Source organism: Hyaena hyaena, unplaced genomic scaffold (assembly GCF_003009895.1).
Source record: "Hyaena hyaena isolate Hyena2069 unplaced genomic scaffold, ASM300989v1 scaffold_224, whole genome shotgun sequence".
In the NCBI taxonomy this organism is placed as follows: Eukaryota; Metazoa; Chordata; class Mammalia; order Carnivora; family Hyaenidae; genus Hyaena; species Hyaena hyaena.
This window is the reverse complement of record NW_024080854.1, coordinates 447061-472851: the sequence shown is the minus strand read 5'-3', so window position 1 is coordinate 472851 and position 25791 is coordinate 447061. Positions and strand designations below refer to the sequence as shown.

Here is a 25791-nt window from a genome sequence, read left to right as displayed (position 1 = left end):
CTAACTACCCCACTAAAAGAACCTGGTAAAAATTATACCTTGACTGATGGGGAAATAGTAAAATGGGAAGTGTTACCATTAAAAAAACAAAGCCAAACCCAAAAAAGCACTTGATGCCTAAGGCAAATGGAGATTAAGATGCAACAGCCTTTAAAGGGAGAGAACTGTAAAATTCAGGATTATGGCTCCTGAACTTTATGCCCATCCCTACTAATAATGTCTTACATGGCAAAACTAAAGGTTCTGGAGCACTCAGTGAAATTACTTCCTTTGTTAAAGAGCCAGCACAAATAAGGCTGCTGAAAACAAGCTGCAATTTGGGGGAAATTTGAATACAGACTGGGTGTTGAGAGATTATGGCATTAGTGTCAGTTTTGTTAAATGTGAAAATGGTAACATGCATACTTAAGTATTTTTGGAGTAAATATAATGTCTGTAATTTAGCATGCTCCAGTTAAAAAAAAAAAAAAAAAAGGCAAGTAAGATTATATGTTAACTGTTAATCTAAAGCAAACCAAAAAAAGTCACCATAGCTTCATTACTTTTTGTCCAAAGTACGAAGCTTGAGAGTGCAGCAGACTATTTAGATCTGCTGTCTAAGTATAGGGGGCCTCAAAGTCTTTCAGGATATCCATGGAGAAACAAGAGCTTTGGAGTCACACCAACCTGACTTCGAATCTTCAAAATCTAGGTTCCTGGTTATTTAACACTAGGGAGAGTCACCTGACAGTTTCCTCATCTATAGATCCTAGGTGTCACTTTATAGACCTGCTAAAGGGTTTAAATGAATTCATGTTTATAAAATGCCTCACCTGACTATAGAAGCTGCTCAATAAAATATTAGCTCCCTTCTCTACCCAACCCTTTCACTAAGAATAACAAAGTTAGACAAGAAAAGGAAGTCATTGTTTCTGAATAAATGCTAACAAAGAACTGTAGCTGACTAAGCAATGGCATCCAAAGAGTGAAATTTCCTAGGTCTCCTTGCCACTCTGAAAACCCCCAAGTTTTCATTCTGACAGTTAACTACCTTCCTCTCTAATCACTTTTGTATATAATAATCATTACCCCTCCTAAGCACAGGGTAACTGATTTTTCCATGTTTGTCTCTCCCACTGAAGTGGAATCTCCTCCTGTGGAGCTCTATTTCCTGGTCTCTGTAACCTCATATCTATCTTTGAATGGATTAATTAGGAGAAAACGGCAGGAGTCCTGAAGTGCAGGAGAGGGGAAAAAAAATTCAAAGTCCAAGTCGAGAGAAAACTTACCCCATGTAGTCCATACTGGCTGGATTCTATGTCATATTTAATGATTTTAGGAATCCCGTCTTAAAAAAAAGTCACTTCTTTAATGCAAGAGTGACCCAAATTGTGAAAGGTTATGGAAGCATGCTTCCAGAAAAGAATGACTGACTTTGGAGGTAGAAGGTTGTGGGAAGACCAATCTAAAGAGGGCAGGCTTCCAACAGAAAATGAATTAATCCTGTTTAGGTATCTCCAAAAGGCAGAGGAATAAGAGAAATCAAAGGAAGCTGGCTTCAGCTCAACATAAAGAATTAACAATCAGAAGTCATTTATTAACAGAACTAGCTGCTTCCCGGAAGTGTTCAAAAAAAGGGGCACCAGATAGCAAAAGGAAATTCCTACTGAAGATGAAAGAAGACTGAAAAACTTGTAAGATGCCGTCTAGCCAGGAAAGCAGTAATAAATGAATTTTTCATAGACACTCAAAGCTTACTGAGACCAGTAATAGCATATAACATAATCACTTCACATCAGTAATTAGGTTAGAGGCTTGGGCACTTCTCTTTTGAAATATTCTTTGTGGTACCAAGTATAAAGCTGGCACTCATATAATGGGAAGAATCAATACAGAAGGTAATCTGTTCACTGGTTGAAAGTATTTCAAGCTATCTCTGGTGACTTTATCCTTGCAAGTCCTAATTTGTAGTATCAAGTTTGTTCGCTTGTACCAAAACTGACAGTTCTTTTGTAACGTACCTTCCTTTTTCTTATCATAGGCAGATAATAAAAGGGAGCAACTAAAAAAACGAAAAGCGACCAAACATCCATTTATCTGGGTATATCACATCACCAGTAACACTTACATAATGCCCAACAGTTTACAAAGGTCTTTCACACACATTATTGTATCCACATAGTACTAGATCTGGTTCTTACAACTACCTTATGAGTTAGTAAATCAAGTATCATCATGGTCTTAGAAGAGATAGGAAATGGAGTCCCAGGAAAAAGGCTGAAGTGAGTTAAACACATGACTGACTAGTAGATACCTGAAGAAGACAACAAATCAAGTTTCTTTCTGACTCCCAATCTAGAACTCCTTCCAGCAGTCACTGGTTTTCTACACCAACCCCAAAAGATCCCAGAAATTAATGTTTTTAAAGACTGCCGATATGTGCCCACTGGCAGTATCCAGACCCATACAAAGCTGATACAACTGAGCTACTGCAAATGCCTACTTGAAATTTGGGGTTGGGGATGGAAAGATGGATAAGCAGGCTAGGATGCCACAGGGACACAAAATACTGAAAAAAGGGAGCTATGAGTAACTTGGTTCTGTCAGTAACTGTGGGCACATCATTAAATCTCTTGGCATTAATTTTCTGAGCTATAAAACATGTTAGAAAAGCTAAGTTCCTTTGCAATAAAATTGTTTCTATACAGTTGGTACAAACTAATAAATACAAAAGAATTAAATAAAACCCTTCATCTTAGCCACCTATGAAGACCCTTCTCCTAGGTTTCTTTTAATTTTCCACAGTATTCAGCACAGTAGGACATCAGAAAATGCTCAAACTGCCTGCACTATTAGGACAAGGTAAACCTCAACTTAGATCCTCCCCCTACCCCCTGATGAAAGCACAAGGAAAAGAACTAGGACCAAGTTTAACTTCAAACATGTATTTCTCTGCTTTGTGAACAAAAAATTCAATTAGGAAGGTAATCTTAGAGAAAATGTTTTTAATTTAAACAATTCTTATTCTACCACTCTATCATAGGTATAGGAGATTCTGAAGATCATAAGAAGTACATTCTAAATTTACCAAAATAATTTCCAAAGCAAATTCTAGTCTAAAAATGACTTACTATTTGAAGCTTGATTGTTTTCCCATCTAACTCTATAGTTCTTATTTTGAAATCCACACCAATTGTGCTGATGTAGCTTTCTGTATATGTATCATCCTAAAGGGAAAAAAAATAAAATTAATGTTCAATAAAGAAAATATGTCAACTTTTATCTATAAAGTCGATAATGTTTATAAGGCATAATGTGTTGAGAACAGCTACTCCATTCCAATATTCAGTTCATGTTCTGATTACAATGCACTATTTAATAGTAGATTCTTCTTAGGATTTTTTTACTAGCTGTTAATTTTATCAAACATCTGTTTGCAAATTCTTTACATACATCATATAGAAAAAGGTTTTATATTTTCAATGATTACAAATGACTTTTCTGTGAATCAGCAAAACTCTTGTTCCCCTCCCTGACCCTCCATCCAATATATTCACCATAAAGGAATGATGTCATTCTCCTCTTCCATTTTTTTTGGAGGTCAATTTTACACTAGTTATGACTTTTTTTTGCTGTTTGTTTTATTATTGAGAAACAGAGATACAGAGTGTGAGCATAGGAGGGAGACACAGAATCCAAAGCAGGCTCCAGGCTCCAAGCTGTCAGCACAGAGCCCGAAACAGGGCTTGAATCCACGAGCGGTGAGATCATGACCTAAGCCAAAGTCGGATGCTCAACCGACTGAGCCACCCAGGTGCACCCCGCCCCCCACCCCAGTTATGACTTTTAAAAGCTTGTGCAACCATCACCATTATTTAACTGCAGAACATTTTTATCTCCCCAGAAAGAAACGCTGTCCCAGTAGCAGTCACTCTTCATTTCCTCCTCTCCCCACAGACTCCAGAAACCACACGAATCCACTTTACGTCCCTATGGCTTTGTGTATTCTGAACACTCATGTGAATGGAATCACGTATATGGCTTTTTTATGTCTGGCTTCCTTCGCTCAGTATAGCTTTCAAGGTTTGTTCATGCTACAGCTCATACAGTACTTTGTATGGATACAACACATTTTGTCCTCCATCAATCAGTTGATGGACATTTGGGTTGTTTCCACTTTTTGGCTACTATGAATAATGTTGCTTTATGAACATCTGTGCACAAGTTTTTGCGTGAACAATGTTTAACTCAAACTTTTAAAATTACACCTATTTTTCTCAAGTATCTGCCATGACATTTTATTTAGAACGGAAAAAAAACTTTTTCTTTCAGTGAAAATGTTCGTGAAAAGATATGTGAAAGGAGAGATCAGGCTATCACCACCTAAACCCACTGAATAATCTTAGCAAGCACAAGGCAACTCCTATGAAGTATTCTGCCAACAAAGATGGGCCTAAATCTATTAAGAGGATCCCTGTCAAACAAAACTTTCTGTGATGATGGAAAGGTTCTATAAACTAGTCAATACAGTTACCACTAAGCTAATGGGAAACAAGGAAGTGAATTTTAGATTTTATTCAAATTTAATTAATTTAAATTCAAGTAGCCACATGGGGCTAGTAGCTACCATAAAAACAGCACAGTTCTGGGGCTTCCAGTTACTATAACAAGAGAGATAAAGGAACAAGTTTAAAGACACCATAAAGAAGCAAAGTGACAAATCTAAAATGTTGGAAAATCTATATGACAACTACCTAGGTTCTGCAAAAAGTAAAAGACATAAATGAAAAAGGAGATTGGAAAAACTTAGATTAAGCAGCAAACAACCAAATGGAATGTATAGACCATGTCTGTATCCTGATTCAAACCAACTGTGATATCACATTTCTGAGAATCCGAGATATGTATTTTGTAAGCTGACAAGGGCACTGTTATTTTATAAAATGTCCAGTTTTTCTTCTTTAAGATTTTACTTTTAAGTAATTTCCACACCCAACGTGGGGCTCCAACTCACAACCCCGAGATCGAGTTGCATGGTCCACCAACTGAGTCAGCCAGGCGCCCCCAGAATGTCCAGTTTTTAGAAATGCACGGTTTGTGAGATCGAGCCCCACGTCGGGCTCACGCTGACCACACGGAGTCTCCTTGGGATTCTTTCTCCCCCTCTCTCTGCCCCTCCACAGCTCGTGCACACTCTTTCAAAATAAACATTTTAAAAACTTACTTATTTACTGTTTTTAATTGAGTGTCTAATAAATATCAGATACTACAGAAAATAGAGAACAAAATGAGTACAACAAACATTCACTTCACACTCCTACAAGATAGGTGCTTTTTTGGAAATACTTAATGAATGCTTTGTTAGAATTCTTATAAATCCCTACATGTGCCTTATTCGTATGCCTCTGAGCCACTGCACATGTTCTTCTTTCTGTCCAAGTTCTCAACATCTCTTTCTGCATACTTCCTAACCCCCAGCCCCTGGGTCACAATTTTTATTTATTCTTCAATTTTGAGCTCAGGCAATACTGACTGTCCAAACATTCTTTAACTTCCTTGGCCAATTCTCAGAGTTTCTTACCTCTGTGGTCCTACAGCTTATTACACATTTCTTTCTTTCTTTCTTTTTTATTTTTTAGTTTATTTGGAGAGAGCAAGTGTGCAAGAGCAGGGGAGGGACAAAGAAGAATCCCAAGCAGGCTCCACATTGTCAGTGCAGAGTCCAGTGCAGAGCTCAAACTCACAAACTGCAGAGACCATGACCTGAGCCGAAATCAAGAATCCGATGCTTAACTGACTGAACCACCCCTGTGTCTGTACATTTATTATACATTTTGCAGCTCATCTCTATTCTAGGGGCCCAGGAGTCTTTTAAATGCTTCAATTCTAATGTGTAGGTAGGCAGTACTGAAACCTGTGGCTTAGATCAACAGGCATCCAGAGAGGATTTTCCTTGAAACACAAACACCTCAGGCTATAACCATTCTCAAGAGATGTCAGATACCCAAGATTGCTGATTTACTATTACAGATGATTCCTGATTTTAATATTTGCCAATTTAATAAAAATTAAGTACTACCTAATTTTAAAGTCCTTTAACTACAAATAAGATCGAACTTTTCATACTTATTGTCAATCTGTATTTCTTCTTTTGTGAACTGCTCACTCATGTATGTGCCCATATTTCCATCATGACAAATATACTTTTCATATTAATATGTAAGTGTGCTTTATATATTGAGAATATCATCTCTTCCTGTTATTTTTTTGCTAGTATCACTGGTTTCCTAACACTTTTATGTGTGTAACATTAATTTTAATGCAAATTAACAATCTTTTCTTTCCCGATTTGTTTCCGTATTAGGAAATATTTTCACATAAGATAAAGAATTTTACCCTAGTAGTTCCTTGGTTTCATTAACTTTTATATATACACACACACAATGTAAAATTATATACATTTTAAATGATAATACTGTCAATCAGAAAAGTCATATTAAGAATGACATGCTGTCAAGTTCACAGTGAATTTTAAGTTTTCTAAACTTCTAATTTTCCCCTAAGAGCTTGAATTTTATTACATGTACCAAATGCTATCAGTTATTTTCCTTGAAATGACAGTCTCAGTTCACTGGAGAAAATCTGCCCAATACCACCAAATTCCACATCACTACAGTTTGTCAGCTGTTCTTTCAAGTAAAACAAAAAGAAAAAAAAGAGAAAAAAGGAGCTAGTTCAGCTCACAACTCAAACAACTATCCAAGTGTTTTTATTTTCCTCAAGACAACCAACATACTCCATTCAGTATGCAGTAACAAGTGCTTTACATGTTTTTCACACAAAATACTTAAAGAACACTCAAGGATCAAGATTTTTAAAAATTATTCATTTTTACTGTTTTCATCAAAGACACTCTTAAGTGACAATCCCCCCCCTTCCCCTCACCAATACAGGTAAATACTAGGACTCTGAGTACAGTTTGGCACTTAGCACTGCCTTGATGGGGCGCTAAGGCACCAGCCGTTTTACCCACCACTGCATGTGCACCATCAGAGCAAATGTCAACACACTGAAAAAGGCAAATGTCTTTTGCGTTAATACTAAGTAAGTACTTACTTAGTAAAATACTAATGGCTTAGTATTATTAGGATAAAAGCTTTAACCTCATGGACCCTTGGAGAAAGTCTTGATGATCCCCAGAGGTCTTTAGACCATACTCTGAGAACCAATGACCTAGACATGAGAAGGAAAACATGTTCAACTTGAAGGCCATTGATAAAGACTATGGAGACTGTGGATTCTATTCAGTGGGTTCAAAGTTACATATCTGTAAGGTGCAGCATACAGAACACTATGCCAATGTCAAAAAAAAGTCTGTACCAGGCTCCACTTTCTCTTTTATTCTACTAAAATTTTACTTAAAGATTCATTTTTCATCAAGTCACTTAAACACAAGCCAACTCTTTGAACTCTACCAAGAGTGTTAGACATTCTAACTTTATAATCACACTTTGCTGAATTTCTTAAACTCGATAGCATTTCTTCTACTTAAGTCAACATATCACTGGGAAGGTACACTTGGAGACTTTTAAATATATAAATTCTGGAAGAACTATTTTTTTCTGAATGAAATTGTTTAATCCTTTGACTATCTAGAAAACACACACAGCACAAATTTCTTTAAAGGCATTTCAATTTCAACTTACTGCAAACCTAAGAAGGAGGCAAGACTTTCCAACCCCAGAGTCGCCAATCAGAAGTAACTTGAATAAATAATCACTGCAAAAAGAAAAAGAAAAATCACATTAAAAAATGCATACCACACTGTAAGTTCTACAACAAAAATATAAGCCAAGAATAACAGCTCACTTGAGGACTCCTGAAAAGGCCATGAATGGCTTCAGAAGCCATTTAACTCCTGAGGCCTGTATTAAAATTATTTTAGAATAGGGACGCCTGAGTGGCTCAATTGGTTAAGCGTCTGAGTCTTGGTTTTGGCTCAGGTCATGATCTCATGATGTGAGTTCGCGCCTCGCATCAGGCTCTGCTCTATCAGCTGTCTCCTTCTTCGTCTCTGTCCCTCCCCTGGTCTCTCTCTCAAAATAAATAAGCTTTAAGAAAAATAAAAAATATTTTAGACTAGAGATGTGATAAAATCATATGCTGCTTATGTCAACACACAACTTTAACAACATTCTAAGCTTGCTATTAAAGTGTTTCCTTCAGAAAACACTGAAAGTTAGGCACTATTTCTGTACATTAAACTACCAGGACTAACTAAAAAACCAGTCCCAGGGATTCCTTTATGGAGCAAGATCCTTTCCTGGACCAGAAGAAAATATACTACTGCCCATGGCCTCTATACTGCCGAGTCCCTCATAGATCTTTTCCACCTGAGACTAGTTCTGTGTTTTTTTAAGTAATTTCAAAAAAAATCCAGAATTTATCCATTTTTTTAAATGTTTCTTTATTTTTGAGAGACAGAGACAGAGCGGTAGAGAAAGAGAGGGAGACACAGAATCTGAAGCAGGCTCCAGGCTCTGAGCTGTCAGCACAGAGCCTGATGCGGGGCTTGAACCCTTGAAATGTGAGATCATGACCTGAGAAGTTGGGCACTGAGCCAACTAAGCCACCGAGATGCCCCCAGAATTTATACATTTTTTAAAGGATATGTATTCATGATTTTCAGTTTTTTCCTTTGTGATTTAAAAAAATGATACTTAAGATGAAACCCAAAAATCACAATTTAAATTTAGATTATAATCATTATTTAAATGTAAGCAATATGTAAAACTTTCAGAAATGATTATCTCTGTGAATATTCATCAACTGCTACCTAGGTTTACACAGTGATCATGTATTAAAATTTTCTTCTAGTTTTACCAAGTCATCATAGTACACTTATCGTCCTTAATTATATTTGGAAAAAAATTAAAAAAATCCAAAGTGCCCTAGTCAGCAAAATAAAAATTAGAGAAGGAAACAAGAAGCTCTTAAAGAAGTCATAAAGGGGATTTAGGCAAAGGATGAACTAATAATTAACTAACATCCTTTCCAGTTTGAGATCCTAAAGAAAAAAGGAGGGGAAGGGAATAATAACTAAAATTTACCCATAATAAATAATACTGAACACCAAATAACTTTTATTGGCCTGTACAGTTACTGACTGACGTTAGTACTACTGACATCCTGCTTAGACCTAATAACAATTTTTTAAAGTTTACTCATTTTGAGAGAGGGAGAGCACAAGCAGGGGGAGGGAGAGTATCACCAGCAGGTTCTGCACAGTCAACACAGAGCCCAAAGCAGGGCTCAAACCCACGAACCACAAGATCATATCCTGAGTTGAAATCAAGAGTTGGACACTTAACTGACTGAGCTACCCACTAAATTCTTAAGAATGATGGGGCGCCTGGGTGGCTTAGTCGGTTGAGCGTCCGACTTTCGCTTAGGTCATGGTCTCAAGGTTCGTGGGTTTGAGCCCCGCGTCGGGCTCTGTGCTGACTGCCAGCTCGGAGCCTGGAGCCTGTTTCGGAGTCTGTGTCTCCCTATCTCTCTGACCCTCCCCTGCTCACTCTGTCTCTCTCTCTCTTTCCTAGAAATAAATAAAAATTTAAAAAAAAAAAAAAAAAAGAATGATGGACATTAGCAATGAGTACATGTTAACAATTTACATTACCATTGATACTACTTTAGTTACTTTTAACAGAAATTTAGACACAACAAATGCCCTGAAATCACCAATCTCCCAGAGCACAGTGCCAGGCATCCAGTGAACACTCAATTAACACCCTCTGAATCAGCTGTACGGGACCCTGTTACAATAAAAGACAGGACTGGACCACAATGTTGCTGAATGTTGTTCGTTATCTTAAAGATCAACTTTCTCATTTCAGGGTAAACATAAGGCTGGAAAAAAACAAGAATACTTTCTAAGTGTATTACAAATTACATGCTGGTTAAAAGAAATTAATAATTATCTAAAAATCAACTTTTTCAATTATCACATTTTTTCACTTTTAAAGTGTTATTTTAAAACAGTTAATTTATGAGTTTCTGATAAAGCTCACAAGTATTATAAATAATTATGAACAGTTGGGCACTCTTCTCTGCAACCAACTAATCATTTCTAAAGACTACTCTTTTCAGTTTTACTAACATGAGACCTGGAGGAGAATGGCAAACAAAAACTCAAACTTCTTCCTCTTACTGAATACACACACCTGGAGAGTGCGAGCAACAGGATGTTATTTGCACTGGGGCATTTAAAATTACCTACTACTGTAGTAGCTTCTTTCTAAATTATTAATATCCAAATGTTCAAGAGAACTCAGAGATTTGAGAGTGCTTAAAGATATTTCTCTAACTATAATTTACAAAACAGAACACAATAAAAATGTTGACAAAAATATGCAAATCTAAAATTAGAAAGCACAAGGTGAGAATTCTGGTAGAGTCAAGAACAATTTAGGAAATGGTGAGACTTTAAATGTATTTATCCTTTATTCCTCAAGAATTTGGATTTTCAATCTACAATATTGACTAGAGTGAAAAAAATGGATTATTCTAGTTCAGAAATCTATAGCGTTAACAAGTGTAATCACTACACTCTTCTAAATTAGATCTTCTAGGGGCAGCTACGTGGCTCAATCCATTAAGCATCAGATTCTTGATTTTGGCTCAGGTCATGATCTCAGGGTCCTGAGATCAAGTCCCTGGTTCCTGGTTGGCTCTGCACTGGGCGTGGACCCTGATTAAAATTCTCTCTCTCCCTTTGCCCCTCCCCTGCTCAGACACTCTCTCTCAAAAAAAAAAAAAAAAAAAAGAAAGAAAATCCATTTCCTTAATTTCCCTACTCTTATGTCACACATACCTGTCAGTGTGTAGATAAACTTATTTGTGTATCCAAAATCTAGTATTGTACCTTTTACAAGGCATGTGCTAAGAGATCAGAGAACATTTTAATTTTGCATTTTTAAAGAGATCTCTTTCATTATGAGACACAACTAAAGAAGATCTATGGCCATCCTTGATTAACATTTTAAGTAAATTTACCTAGGGGTAAAAAAATGGATGGAGATATAGCATGTTAAAAGGACACAGGAACCAGCCTGAAAGTTCTCTCACTGGCCAAGGCAGAATAACTTAAGCCACAAAATAAACCATGTATTGGGTTATAAGCCAACGAACAAAATAAACCACAAGTTCATGCTGGTATCAATTATTAAATAAACTGGGAGAAGAGACCAATCTTCCTTACAGGAGTCCAAATAATACATGTAGAAGGAATAAGAGAAATAGAAGATCATCAGTAGATCACCACAGTAGTAACTGCTGCAGGCAACAATGAATTCCAAAATTTGTGGGTAAACTTTAAGGAGAAACAGGATATTTATATGGCGTCAAAGTATGTCCCCTCAAATTCTTATTACTGTGGTGGCTTAGCTTTAGTCCACAAATTCTTTGACTACTACTCCTTCTAGGAGATGGACTTAATTCCCTTCTGTTGAGTGTGGGCTCTTAATGACTGCTTTCTAAGGGTATGGAAAGGGAAATATAATAACTTTACAATGGAGGAACCAGACAGATACCATCTTAACTGATTACACTATCATCCGTAATAAGTCACACTGATTTCATGTACCCTCTGATACGATGTGATGAGTAGAGTGCTTCACCTCTACGGTATCTTCCCCACAGTCCATAGCCCCAGTTGAATCATGAGAAAACATCAGACAAATACAGACTGAAGGACATTCTACAAAGTACCTAATAGCGCTCTTCAAATGTGTCAAGATCATGAAAAACAGGAGACTGAGAAACTCACAGACTGAAGGAGGCTAACATGTAACAAGTAAATACAACATGGTATCCTGGACTGGATTCTACAATACAAAACTGACATTAACAGAAAAACTGGAGAAACTGTAATAAAAGTTAGTTTAGTTAATAATGTGCCAATGTAAATTTCTTAATTTTGGTAAATGTACTTTGGTATATAAGATCTTAATAATAGGAGAATTTAAGTGAAGGGTATACAGGAATTCTCTGCACTATTCTTACAACTCTATAAATCTATATTTATTTAAAATTTTTAATGTTTATTTTCGAGAGAGAGAGAGAAAACGAGTGAGCAGGGGAGGGGCAGAGAGAGAGGGAGAGAGGGAGAGAGGGAGAGAGGGAGAGAGGGAGAGACAGACAGACTAACTCTGAAGCAGGCTCCAGGCTCTGAGCTGTCAACACAGATCCTGATGCGGGGCTCGAACTCACGGATGTGAGATCATAACCTGAGCCTAATTCATACGCTTAACTGATTGAGCCACCCAGGCACCCCTAAAAATCTAAATTTAAACCCATGAAGTAGGAGTGCTTAGATGGCTCAGTTGGATAGCGCTGGGTTTCAGCTCAGATTATGATCTCAGTTTGTGACTTTGAGCCCCACACTGGGCTCTCTGTTGTCAGCACAGAGCCCACTTTAAATCCTCTGTACCCTTACCCCCACCCCCACCCCTCCCCTGTGTAAGTGTGCTCTCTCTCTCAAAAATAAACATTAAAAATTAACATAATACAAAAAAAAAAGGATAAATATAAAGATGGAAGGAGTAAAAAAAAAAAAAAAAAACCCAACAACCATTAAGTATGAGGACATTCAGCTATCTCCTGGGGCGCCTGTGTGGCTCAGTCACTCATGTGTCCAACTTCAGCTGAGGTCAGACGATCTCCCAGCTTGTGGGTTTGAGCTCTGCGCCAGGCTTTCTGCTGACAGCTTAGAGCCTCCTTTGGATTCTGTTTCTCCCTCTCTGTTCCTCCTTTGCTAACTCTCTCTCTCTCTCCTCTCTCTCAAAAATAAACATTAAAATAAATTTTTAAAGAAAAAGAAAAGCTAGCTCCTGATACTTTTTAAGCATAAGAGAGACATACTTTGTGTTTTCTCAAGTTAAATCAACAAATCATAAATCATGCTGGAATCTATAAAATAAAGGCTTAAAAAGCTGTTTTTGAGGCACAAGTATTAGAGAAAATTCTTTTGAACTGCTCAAATTTATATTAACATGAGCAGAGATTACATTTTAATTTAGACGAGATAATTCAATGAGTAAGCAAAAACAGTTAAGGTAGACTGACACAGATTAAGGCTAGAAAAAGGTAGCTTCAGGGAAATTAACAGCCTTTAACAGTTGGGTAGTGGGGCATCAAAAATAAAAGTGAGTAAAAAAAAAATTATTTTCACTATCTCCTGTAAGTCAATTCATGGTTTACTTCAGCAATATTGGAAATTCTCTATTTCCATTATTTATGATCTGAACATAATCTTGATACCTCTGCCATTTTTGCATGTAAGCACTAACAAAATTTTCTGTATCTTTAAAAAAGTCCCTATCGTGAGAGCATAAAATATTATACTTTACACAAGTTACAAAAACAAACTTTGGTTCGAAATTCTACTTAGATAAAATAGTTTCCTCTTCACGAAGTTACCAAACTGCATACACAAAATATGTAGTAAGAGATGAATCCACTTATGTCTGAATCTAAAATGCCACTGGGAAGGGCGCCTGGGTGGCTTAGTTGGTTAAGCATCCAACTTTGGCCTATGTCAAGATCTTACTGTTCCGGAGTTCAAGCCCCACATCCTGCTTCAGTTTCTGTGTCTCCCTTGCTCTCTGCCCCTCACCTCACTCTCTTTCAAAAATAAACAAATATTAAAAAATAAAAATAAAATAAAATACTACTAGGAATTCTAAAATCTCTAGAGACTGTTTATGTGAAACACTTTTATGTGAAAAGATTACATTTTGTTTAGTATACTTCATTTCCCATTTTTGGTTTTTAAAAATGTTCACATACATAAAAGATTTGGGGGAAAATGGACACTTCTAAATTTTAGGATTACAATTGATATTTTCTTCACTTTTTTCAGTCTGCAATAAGTGCATATTACTCTTATAACCAAAAAACAGATTATTTGAGAAGAGGAAAAAGTTTTAATTGGAGGGTTTTTTCAAAGACTTAATACCTCTGCAAGTTCATTCAGCATTACTGTCATAACATAAGTGATTTCTAAGTAGGTAGAGCAGAGTCAAGATAGCATTGGCACATTCCCAATATAGCCACAAGTATATGAAGTCATTTTTTTGGATTAAATAAGAATAAACATTTTTCTTTTATGAAATAAAATTTAGATGATCAAACATAGGTCATATGTAAGAGAAAGCTTACATTAACACAACTTTCAATATTCCACCTTCCGGAAACATATACCAAGGAAGAAAAGACAAAAGTAAAACAATGGATATAATGTAAAGTTGTTTTCATCCACACCGTACTCCCAAAATACAAACTTCATAATGTCACCTTAGAAAATATGCCTACTATCCTAAAAAGTTCAGTGCAAAATAAATGTGTTTTTCATCTAGAACAAATTCTCTTGCATGACAGAACTCATGTTATTTTACTTTTTATAAATGTCATACTTGAAAATAACCTAAGCTCACATATAAAATTGAAAACAAAATTATAACTATAATATTATGACACAGTGGCCAAATTTTAATTCACTTTTAAGAGATACACTATTCTATTAGATTTTGGAGTATAGAATGATTATAATAAAAACTTGGGCTGCAGTTAACTGTCTGACATCAACTATTCTTCTTCACCTTTTTTTTTTAATGTTTTACTTTTGAGAGAGTGAGCGAGTGCACACGTGCTTGAACAGGGGAGGGGAAGAGAGAAAGGGAGGAACAAGATCTAAAGCAGGCCCTGTGCTGACAGCAGACAGCTCCATGTGGGGCTAGAACCCATGAAGTGTGAGATCATGACCTGAGCTGAAGTCGACGCTCAACCAACTGAACCACCTAGATGTCCCCTTCACTCATTTTAAGTATGCTCCACAGAAAACAATTCTAAAGTGGCCATCAGGCTGGAGGAAAGAGGGAAGAACTTTTAGTTCCTTCACATATTTTCATATTGTTTGAATTTTACGAAGCACATATTACTTTGAAGATTAAACTAAATAAAAAACAAAATAGGGACACCTGGGTCCGACTCTTGGTTTCAGCTGGATCATGGTCTCACAGTTATGGAATTCAAGCCCTGCATTGGGTTCCGCATAGGGTGCGTTCCCTGCTTAGGCTTCTCTCCCTCTCCCTGCCCTCCCATGCTTGCTTGCTCTCTTTCTCAAAATAAATAAATAAACTTAAAAATAAAAAAAATAAATTTTCAACTATGGACAAAAGCACTCTGTTGGTCAAAGTAATCATCAAGAATCTGAGAGTACAAGTCTTTCTTCCAAATTTAACGAAATAGCCAATTTTTAAAAAGCTGTCCCCATTAAGCATTTGATATTTTTGACATTGAGAGACAATAAATTAATTTTCCAGGTTCCATTTCAGCTCTGTTTAGAACAATGTTCCAAAAATTCAAAGTTGGAATTCTGAAAATGAAGGCAACTTTGGTAGTCTTAAAGGAAGTGCGGCAAGTCATGTAAGAAGACAAAATGAAATAGATGGTCTTACAACCTATGTGACAATTATTTGCTGAAAATTATACTAGGAAGGAGGTGTAAATATCCTCTACTTCTTTTACCTTTCAAAGCCTGCATGGGTTTTAGAGCTGGAAAGACCTGTATTTGAATTCAAGCCCCACCACATGCTAGCCATGTACAATTAGCACTCTCTACCACCCAATTAGGCTTCTTGTCAGGTTTAGAAATAATGCCTTTAAACTTGCAGCACAGTATATGACACATTACAGAAGCACAGTAAGTGGCAGTTGTTATTTTTCCTTCCTCGCTCCAAACAGCTAGGTAACTTGATGAAAACCTTAAAGAGTTTTGACAAAAATTTTAAAGCTATTTATCTATAGCAAAGCCTCTGTTCAGATGATGGGTGACAAAATACCACAGGAGTTTACTGATATAATCTAACAGTTTAAAAATTACCAACTAAAAGTTATAAGTACTATGTTCACATGAGTCACAACTCCCAAAGCCTACAACACATGATACAGTAACACGGTCTGCAGCAAGTGTGCTCTCTCCAGCAAAAAGAAAGGCAGTTCTCTGCTTCACTTGCTTTACTCACAAAAGACCTCTATGACTTCTAAGGCCCCAAGTAAAAATATTCAAGAATAGTCACGAGGGTAAGAAAACTGAAAATGGATACAATAATTAACTTCAAGCCTAACGAAGCTTTAAAATACCAACCTAAGATGTGAAGGAGAGCGTCAAAGAACATAATATGTACCTCATAACATGTATTTCACAAACTTTACCATTTCTAAAATGACCTCACTAATCATAAATTTTAAAAGAAACTGACCACAAAAATGTTAGTCGCCTAATTAACTGGCTCAAATTTTAAATTCCTAGACTTAACCACACATAGTAAGTTGGAAACCACATACTAGGACTGTGAAATCACAGGCCCTTGAGTTAAAATTCCAATTCTGCTGTTTACTAAATGCCCTTAGGCAAGCCATTAAAGTCTTCTCTGCCTGTTTCCTCATCTGTAAAACTGGGACACTATTTCTTCACAGGATTGAGGGAAACAATGTACATAAACAAAACTTCTGGCTATTGATGACAACTCAAATTGTTACTTGCTGACTACATCCCAAGACTAGCTAGCATCAAGGGTTCTGGAGAGCCCTCTTCAGTGATGTGTTACTCTCCAGCTAAATAAAACAGAAGTAAAACTTCCTGTTAATGACAAATCATAGGCCCTTTCTCTAAATCTTCTGCATTTAATCTGCGATTCTATTCTTTAAAAGTATCGCAAGATTTAATCGGTGCTAATACTGTGATACCAGTTATTCTTGTTTGAGCATGTGCCATGGTGTTGTTTTTTAAATTTATTTATTTTGTAAAAGCAAAAAGCACAAGTCGGGGAGGGGAAGAGAGAGACTCCCAAGCAGGCTCCATGCCACTAGCACAGAGCCCAACACAGGCCTCCATCCCATGAAGAGATCAAGACCAGAACCAAGATCAAGAGCTGGACACTTAACCTACCGAGCCACACAGGTGCCCTCATGAGTCATCTTCTTAACAAATTAGCACGCACCTGCGAGCCGAGTCCATCTTTCACAATCTCGCCCCCATCACCCCCCCAGCCCCAACTCCTAGCATACTCTAACTGATGACAGAGAGGGCTGGCTGTTGTTGTTGTTGTTGTTGTTTTTTAACAAACTTTCTTGTAAGGTTGAAATTACCCCTTGTGTTTATGTGTGTATGTGCGCACGCATGTGTGTGTATACATGTGTGTGTATATACACACACAGGTATGCATTTACTATAAAATTTTTAAAAATTTGTATTAAGAAAATTGTTCAAGTGGACAAAAACAGACTAATTGTATGATGAGTAATCACATGTGAGAAAAGCTTTAAAATTGAAACCACTGGCCATTTACATAATAGTCTAATAACCCTTATTAGAATATACATGTCAAATATCATCTGCATAACACTGAACAGTTTGCTCTTGAGACTCAGAAGTGAGGTGGTACTAATCATTTTATAGATAAAGAAACAGGCTAAAAATGCATAAATTACTTGCAGAGCTAAGTATCAGTCTGAACTTAAACCTAGGGAAACAGGCTAAAAATGCATAAATTACTTGCAGAGCTAAGTATCAGTCTGAACTTAAACCTAGGGTATGTAACTCCAAATGCTGGTGTTTTTTTTAATCATACCATATTCCTTCAATGATGTATTTTACATACTCAGGTGATAAAAACATAAGTCACACATATAAAACCTATCAGAATGAGTCAAATCATTATGAACTAGTACACAGGACTTGACCAAATATAGAGAAAAGTGTGATTCACTGCTTAAATTAACTTAGAACATTTGTGATGGTAGAGAGTAAGTCAGCTTAGCTCAAAAAACATGGTAAATTTTACAGTTCAGACTTCATTAGCTTTAGGAAGTGATGAACCCAACTGGCCTTTATGAAGACAGGTGCTAGCCATCAATCTACAAATAAGGCACTAAATGATTATCCAGTGTGTATTTCACAAAGTTCCTGCAAATGTCCTTTTATAAACCTAGCTATTTGGCTATTTTTATAAGTTCCATCAAACACTTAAGACTGTATCATACTTGGCTAGGCTTTTATCCCAACTACATCCTTTACTGAGGTAGTAAAGATACTACAGAGATGACCTGTTCTTAATCCGAACACTAGTGTTCTGTGAACTTAGCCTTGGCGTGCCTGTTTCAAGGCTCTCAGAAACAATTCATATATTAGTAACTTAATGAGAAACAGAAAGGTAGCATTTAAAAAAAAAAAAAAAAAGGAAAAAAACCACAATAGTTCATCAAAATAAAGCATGCCCAAACAAATCTCACATTTTAAAATAATTAGTTCAGAATACCAGATTTTAGGGGCGCCTGGGTGGCTTAGTCGGTTAAGCGTCCGACTTTCGCTTGGGTCATGATCTCGCAGTTCGTGGGTTCGAGCCCCGCGTCGGGCTTTGTGCTGACTGCCAGCTCAGAGCCTGGAGCCTATTTCGGAGTCTGTGTCTCCCTCTCTCTCTGACCCTCCCCTGCTCATGCTGTCTCTCTCTCTCTCCTAGAAATAAATAAAAATATTAATAAAAAAAAATACCACATTTTAAGCTAAAGTGAGTATAAACAGCATGCACTTTTATGCAAAACGTTATAAGCCTGTATGCCCAAAGGGAGCAGGTCCACAGAGTTCATCAAATGCTCCTAGGGTACAGGACCATAAATGAGCTAAGAAAAACTGCCCTGTATTTACCCAAAGAAGACAAGAACACTAGTTCAAATGGATACATGCATCCCTATGTTTATACCAACACTATCTACCAGAGCCAAGATATGAAAGCAGTCCAAGTGTCCATCAATTGATCCATGGACAAAAAAGATGTGTTGTATATATGCACAATGGAATATTATTCAGACATAAAAAAGAATAAAATCTTGCCATTTGTAACAACATGGATGGAGCTAAAGCATATAATGCTAAGGAAAATAAGTCAGAGAAAGACAAATACCTTACTTCACTCATATTTGGAACGTAAGAAACAAAACAAGCAGAGAGAAAAATGAGAGAGACAAAATCAAGAAACAGGGGTCTCAATTAGAGAGAACTGATGGTTACCAGATGGGAGGATGATGGGGCATGGTTTACATAACTATGGGGGGGGTGGCGATCAAGGAGTGAATTTGTCGTGATGAGCACCAGGTGATGTATGGAAGTGCTGAATTACTATATTGTACACCTGAAACTAATATAATACTATACGTAACTGGAATTAAACTAAGAACTTAAAACAAAAAGTACCCTAAATCAAGTTATTGGAAAATATCTACAGGCACAGTGAAAAAGACAAATAATTTCATTTAAGTACTATTGTTCTTCAAAGGAAATATATTCAGACAAGTTGAATCTATCACTGTTCACAGAAAACCTCAATTACATAATTTATTCAGATTCACCCCTAAAGCTCACTAGTTTGAAACACAGACTGCATAAAATGCCCTGTGTAAAGACCTTAAGCCAAGTGGCTAGCACATAGTAAGTACTCACTCGATAGTAGCTACTATGAAAAAAAAAAAAAGATATTCCCAAAAAATGGCCCACCCTTATAAGCAAAGGCACTTACATGATCACTACCTGTTAGAATTAGGAAATCTACCAACAGGGAACAGTGTAAACCTAATCGGAACCTATCACAACCACGGATTTAATAAAGCAGAGTGTTCCCAGCACCTGAACCAACCAGTCACAAAACTACCAAGGAAAACTTCATTTCCAACTTCTCCTTTGTACCCCATTTCTTTAAATATTTAAGTCAGTTAGTTAATAGACCAATACTTGTTCTCTCTCGCTCCTAGGACTACTATTTTTTTTTCCAAATATCACCCCCACATTACCCTTTTATTATCAGAAACACTCACAGAGCAGTTCCAAGGAAAAGCCAAGACCTAGGTGTTCTTCCTTAAATACTATTCTAGACATCAAAAAAGCAATCTCAGCTTCACCTTCTACAGGAAAACAGTGGAATAGTCTGACCACTCCTCTCTCCTTGAAAGATTAAAAAAAAGGGGGGGGGCAGGCATTTTGCCCAACTCTTACTAAACCTCCAGAGTTGAGCTCAGACAGTGGTAAAAAGATAAGCTACACATCCAAAATACCCAATGCATTGGCATCCTATACCCATTTTTAGTTTATTTTCATCTTAAAACACTCAAAGTATTTCTTACCAAACCTTAAATCTCAGAAACCTTAAAAAGCATTTTACTTGACCTTAAACATTTTCATATATTAGAAAGAGACAAGAATACATAACATTAGCAAAAAAAAAAAAAAAGCCATTCTTAAATATCAAAAATGAAACTTTACTACAATGGCAAATAGTAAAACTATCATAAACGTATAGTCAAAAGTTGCCAAGGAAAGAAAACACACATACACAAAGGATTGCTAGTAGGATGTGAATATAACAAAATGGTAGCACACAGATAAATTACTAAGATTACTTCCAGAATAAAAAAGACTGAAATATCCAAGAAATAAAATTACTCAGAAAGCAAAATTCTCTTTAAAAGTCAACTGAAGAGTTTTCAAGAGAACACTTGATTCTGAAGCTCTTGCATCTTTTAATATTTTAAACTTTAAAATTCTTATTTGGAATATCTAAGAAGCTGTCAACAATTCTCATTTTAACTTAATTATGAAAAAAATTTTTAATGCCAAATTTCAGTACTTTTCAAATGACATGACAAGATCACATATTCAGATAACTCTTAAGATTCATTCTGTAGGGATTAGATTTCTATATAGCTCCCAGAAACTTATACTCCCCCAAAAAATCACATATGCTGATTCTCTACAGAAATTAAGAAAACATTTTGGATGGTGAGAATACGGATTATTTTTCTTCGAACTTTTCTGAATTTTTCAAGCCACTATCAACACCACCCAAAACTCAAGACAACCAACAAGAAGTCAACTTACTTTGAGTTGATTTATGTTTCTTTTCTAATAAAAAAAAGTATATGAAAGCCAATTATGACATACTTATTACTGTCAGATAACAAAACTGATTTTCTTTTACTTTCAAACGCTTATGTTAAAAGACAGTGCTGGCAAAAATAAATAAAAGAAAGAAAGAAGGCAAATGTTCCTTAAGTCTATTAGTCTATTAGAAGAGCAAAGTTTGAAAAACTGATTAAATCCTGAGCCATGATCTCAAACATCACTCCTAAGCCGTATTAGAATAGAACAAAACAAAAACAAGGCATTTACTATAAAATCTTTCTGCATTAAAGAACTATAGGTGATCCAAGTAGACATCTATAGTCCTTCCTACTGTAGTTAACTGGTATATCCATAAGTAAACACACTTTATTAACACACTCCTTATAGATGAAGTAGCCAAAATGATTTTCTTGACACTAAAAAATCCACCAAAGCTAATGGATTAGAAAAAAGGTTTCTGGTATGACAATAATGCCAAGTATTTCTTAACCAGTGTGCTGAAATAATCACGGCCTGCTTCACCACCTAATTCAGAAAATCTTACTTCAGATCTCCTGAAAAAGATCTTTTCCACCTACTGTTTCCACAATTCAGATTCCACTTCCTCGCTTTCTTTTTGTCTGTACTTGAAATTCACAAATCAGTCATTACCCTTAATTTCTGCCATAAAGATAACTCAGGGTTGCCATTTCTCCCATATTAGCCAAATAACATAGAAAGTAGTCAAAGGGACAGCTTAAAATTTAATCTTTGGCTGCTGTATTTCTTATTCTCCTCCTCCCAAACCAAGCTTACAACTTAAAGATCATAAAGTAAAAGCATTTAAAAAGCTACCAACAGGTAATCTTATGTCGACCAATAATCTAAAATCCTGTTCCTTCTGACAGAACCAACCTTTTTTTTATCAAGAATCCATTTTCAGTTTACCAAATTCAGTGGCACCCATGAGGCAGATTTTAAAAGTTTCTAAAAGGAGTAAGATAAATTAGTAGATTATAAACCAAAAACAAGGAGTATTTAGAGAGCACTTTTAAACATTATCTAGTATACTACCCCTTCACATCAGCATATGTGTATGCCATAATACACATGTATTATAATGTTTATTATTATACCTAACACATATGGCTATGTTAGCTGTTAAGACATAGAATTATGAAAGGCACTCACCTATTAAAAGTTTTAATTTAAGAAAAAATATAAGATTTAAAAGTTTAGAACAGGTATTAAAGTAAATGGACTTGTAAGAATTTCTTTTGTTCTCTTTTCCAACTTTTCACTACTTTTTTTTTTTTTTTTAATTTATTTCTGAGAGAGAGAGACAGCGTAAGCAGGGGAGGGTCAGAGAGAGAGACATAGAATCCAAAGACAGGTTCCAGTCTCTAAGCTAGCTGCCAGCACAGAGCCCGACATAGGGCCCAAACCCACAAACTAAGATCATGACCTGAGCTGAAGTCAGACGCTCAACCGACTGAGCCACCCAGGCGCCCCAATTTTTCACTACTTTTAAGATGGTAACTTCATTAAGAACAACAAGAAAAAACTGCTGAAGTCACACTGTTAAAAATCTGCTTGCTGGCTGCCCTTGTGATCTTCCCTAATAAACTACCCATCACCTCCTCCCCAAGTAATTTTCACTAATGCTCTTCCAAAGGTTTTCCCAACTGCTATTTTATTAGACACAGTCTAGAATATACGTATAAATGGCCAGGTGCTGGCATACTCGATAGCAGAAAATTTCTGGGTTTGATTGATTCTGTTGAGGTCATTATTCTAACGGATGGTTTGGCATTTACTTAAGAAATACTATCACTGCCATTTAGTAACCATTTTTCCTTCTTTCCCCTTGAAAAATCCTCCACACTCCCTACTGTTTCTCTCAATCTACTGCTAATAATTCCCTCACAAGCCTCTTTTCTATAAACTTTTCCTGAACCAACTGGCCAACCACCACCCTCCACCCTCCTTTGAACTCTTGTTGCTCATATCCATGCTGCATACCTGAAATGAACTCTACCGGTCTTTACCAAACTATTTTCTATATTCCATTATAAACTAATTAAGGGTAAGGATTACACTTTTGAATCCTAGCACTACTAGAATGTCATACATGATAATGACACACACCACCTGGAGAGCTCTTCTTTTGTATACACCTGAATCTCATGACAACCCTGATAAGGAATGCTGACTCCTACTATTCTATTTTATAAAAGGAGAAACAATTCAGAAACTAAATTTGTCATGGTTCTGTTGAACTAATCTTCAAAATCTGTTCAGAATACTAAATAATGCTGCAAATAGAAGAAACTCCCCAAAGAGACGAGGTTTACAAGTCTCCGTAAAGTGGCAAATCCATATACTTTTACTGTTGCCAGGAAAACCACCAAATTAGGAACCTCAAGTTCAACTCTCCCTAAGTGCAAAACCAACTTTGTCCTAGGAGTCTTTGATAAAGAAATTAAAAACTGCCAACATAGCACACACAGCACTGCAGGAGCACGATCCTCAACTTCTTAAAGTATATAAAATTTTAATGAAATAGTATGGCTTCTGCTTAGCGCAAAAGGGGACATTTCAGCATCAAACCACCGCATTACAAAACCTGAAGTCAGAATGCATTTTGCAAGAATCATGTGACACACACATGACAGTCAGCTAAACTGATGGGTGGACCTTTTAGGGGAACTGTTTAGCAGTAACCAACCAAAGCAGCAAATAAAGTCAACTTTTAAAGTACTGATTTTTGCTTAAAAAAAAATTTCCCTGTATCTCCCAAAGCCTTCTAATGCTTAAGAGGAATACCAATTAAATCTCCTTCAATCATTCATTAACTTATATATGTAAACTGGAGAATTTTTTTTTAAGGACCATTAAGGAGAGCCCAATGAAGTCTTCCCAGGAAAAGTGAACACCAGTTCCCAGGAAAGGTGCCAGGTGTGTCACATATGCTGTGGTGACTTAAGTAAGCAAGAAAAAGAAATGCATTAACTTTTCATGACACGTCATGGAACCTCATTCCCTATCTTCCAGCATTCAAGTAGGTAATCCAAAACCTACAGATCATAGAGCCCATTCGTTTCTCTTTCAACTTGACAGCAGTCTTCCTTTAGTTTGATAACATCAGAAAAATGTTCCTACGTCTTAGTTCTGGTTTTTTCCCTCGACCTACACAAGACAAAATGACTTTAGTGTCCTCAAAAAAAAAAAAAGGCAATAGGCCTCGCGAGTTCCTGAAGGACTACAGGGAGTAACTTTAAAAAAAAAAAAAAAAAAACGAAAAATTTAAAAATCTCTTCTCACCATCTACTCATACCCCTCAATCCCACGCAGTCCTGAAAAGCATCCATATTACCTGCAACCTGGCCGGGAGGGTGAAAGAATAGAGCCAACAAGCTCAAGATTTACAAGTAAAGCTGGTTTCCACCCTGACGATTCTGACAGCTCCGCAGAATGCGGACGCAGGGTCAGACAGTGCCCTCTAGGAGAGCTCTCCCACCCTATCCTCTCCCCTTAAAAATAAGTCTTCCTTCAAAAGTCACTGCCTCTGCGAGAAACTACCCGTTCTCACCGCCCCACCACCGACTCCCCAACGCCCCAACCCCCCCCCAACAGACTGTTCCTCCGCACCGGCCCGGCACTCAGGGCCTCCAACCAGACACGGCCCAGGCCCGGGCGGCTCACCCCTCCGGCCCGACCCCTCCCCGCGGCCGCCCCTCCTCCGTCAGACAATGGGGCCGCACTCCGGGCCACCAGCATCTCCTGCCTTACCACCCTCACCTCACCCTGGCCGAGGCCCTCACTCCCGCCTCAGTCCTCCTCGCCCCTCTTAAGCTTTTCCAAGCAGGCCCACGGACCCAGCCGACCGGTGCTCTCCTGCACTCACTATTCGGGATTCATGCTGGACATGTCACTGCAGCTGCCGCCGCCGCCACCGCCGCCCTTGCTGCTGCAGCCGCCGCCCTGACTCTCCGCGCCACGGGTAATCGAGGGAAAGGAATGAGATAGGCTGTTCCGGGAGAGCAAACGTCTTCCCCCACTCCGTCCCCTAAGAACACAATCAGCAGCCGCCGCCACTCAGCTATCGCTTCCACCAAAATGGCCGCCGGCGAACCAGGAAATAGGAAAGCCTTAGACCGAGGGATCTTTACATAGCCCAGAGGGTGGCCGCACCGCGTGGCACGCCGGGAAAGAGAGTTCGAATACCACAGCCGGAGCTGGACACTGATGGTGCGGTGTGGCAACCAGGACTCAACTTCCCGCGAAGAGCCGCGCCTCCGGCGCATGCGTACATAAGATCTTGTCGCTCGCCCCATTCCCCACTCTCTCACCTCCCCCCCTTTGCCCCTCCCTGGTCTCCGCCCCGCTGACTCGCTGGCTAGGACTTCGCTCGGACTCCCCCTAGCGGATTGGCTAAGACCGAGCGGCCCTGGTGATGTCATCAGTGAGACGTGGCAGCCGGGCGAGTCAGCGCCCCAAGGGGGAGGGGGAGGGGAGGGACAGAGGGCGGTGCCGCCTACTGCTGGAGGATGAGGGTTGGGGGTGGTCTGGGGACTCCCAAGGGTGAGGAGAGAGGCGTAGGAAGCAGAGGGACTGCTTCAGAGCGGAGGCAGCGAAGGCGGGCAGGCTGAAGGACACGCCTGGCCGGTCCTTCCGCCTATGCGCCTTTTGCTGGCCTGACCAGCCTGAGGCTGGAGCTTTCCAGCTGATCCCAGGACGTCCGCGCTAACGACGGAAGAGGAGTTGAGGGGCCTCTGTTCACAACTTCGGGCAGTTCTTTCAGTTCACTTCCTCATTCA

The 25791-nt window shown here is 37.9% G+C and overlaps 2 protein-coding genes across 2 annotated transcripts in view; one reads left to right on the top strand and one right to left on the bottom strand.

Annotated features, from left to right (window-relative positions):
* CEP68 (centrosomal protein 68) overlaps nucleotides 1-5634 on the top strand; it is a 37265-nt gene extending 31631 nt beyond the window's left edge. The window contains exon 10 of the transcript XR_005530352.1: nucleotides 5619-5634. The gene's annotated coding sequence lies outside the window, so the exon portion shown is untranslated. The remainder of the gene's footprint in view (nucleotides 1-5618) is intronic.
* Nucleotides 1-25122, bottom strand: part of RAB1A (RAB1A, member RAS oncogene family) — a 29771-nt gene extending 4649 nt beyond the window's left edge. Inside the window, 3 exon segments of the mRNA XM_039243145.1 lie at nucleotides 3111-3206; nucleotides 7686-7758; nucleotides 24879-25122. Coding sequence (XP_039099076.1) covers nucleotides 3111-3206; nucleotides 7686-7758; nucleotides 24879-24901 — 192 coding nt within the window. The 5' untranslated portion in view covers nucleotides 24902-25122.
* Between the last annotated feature and the right edge of the window lie 669 nt (nucleotides 25123-25791).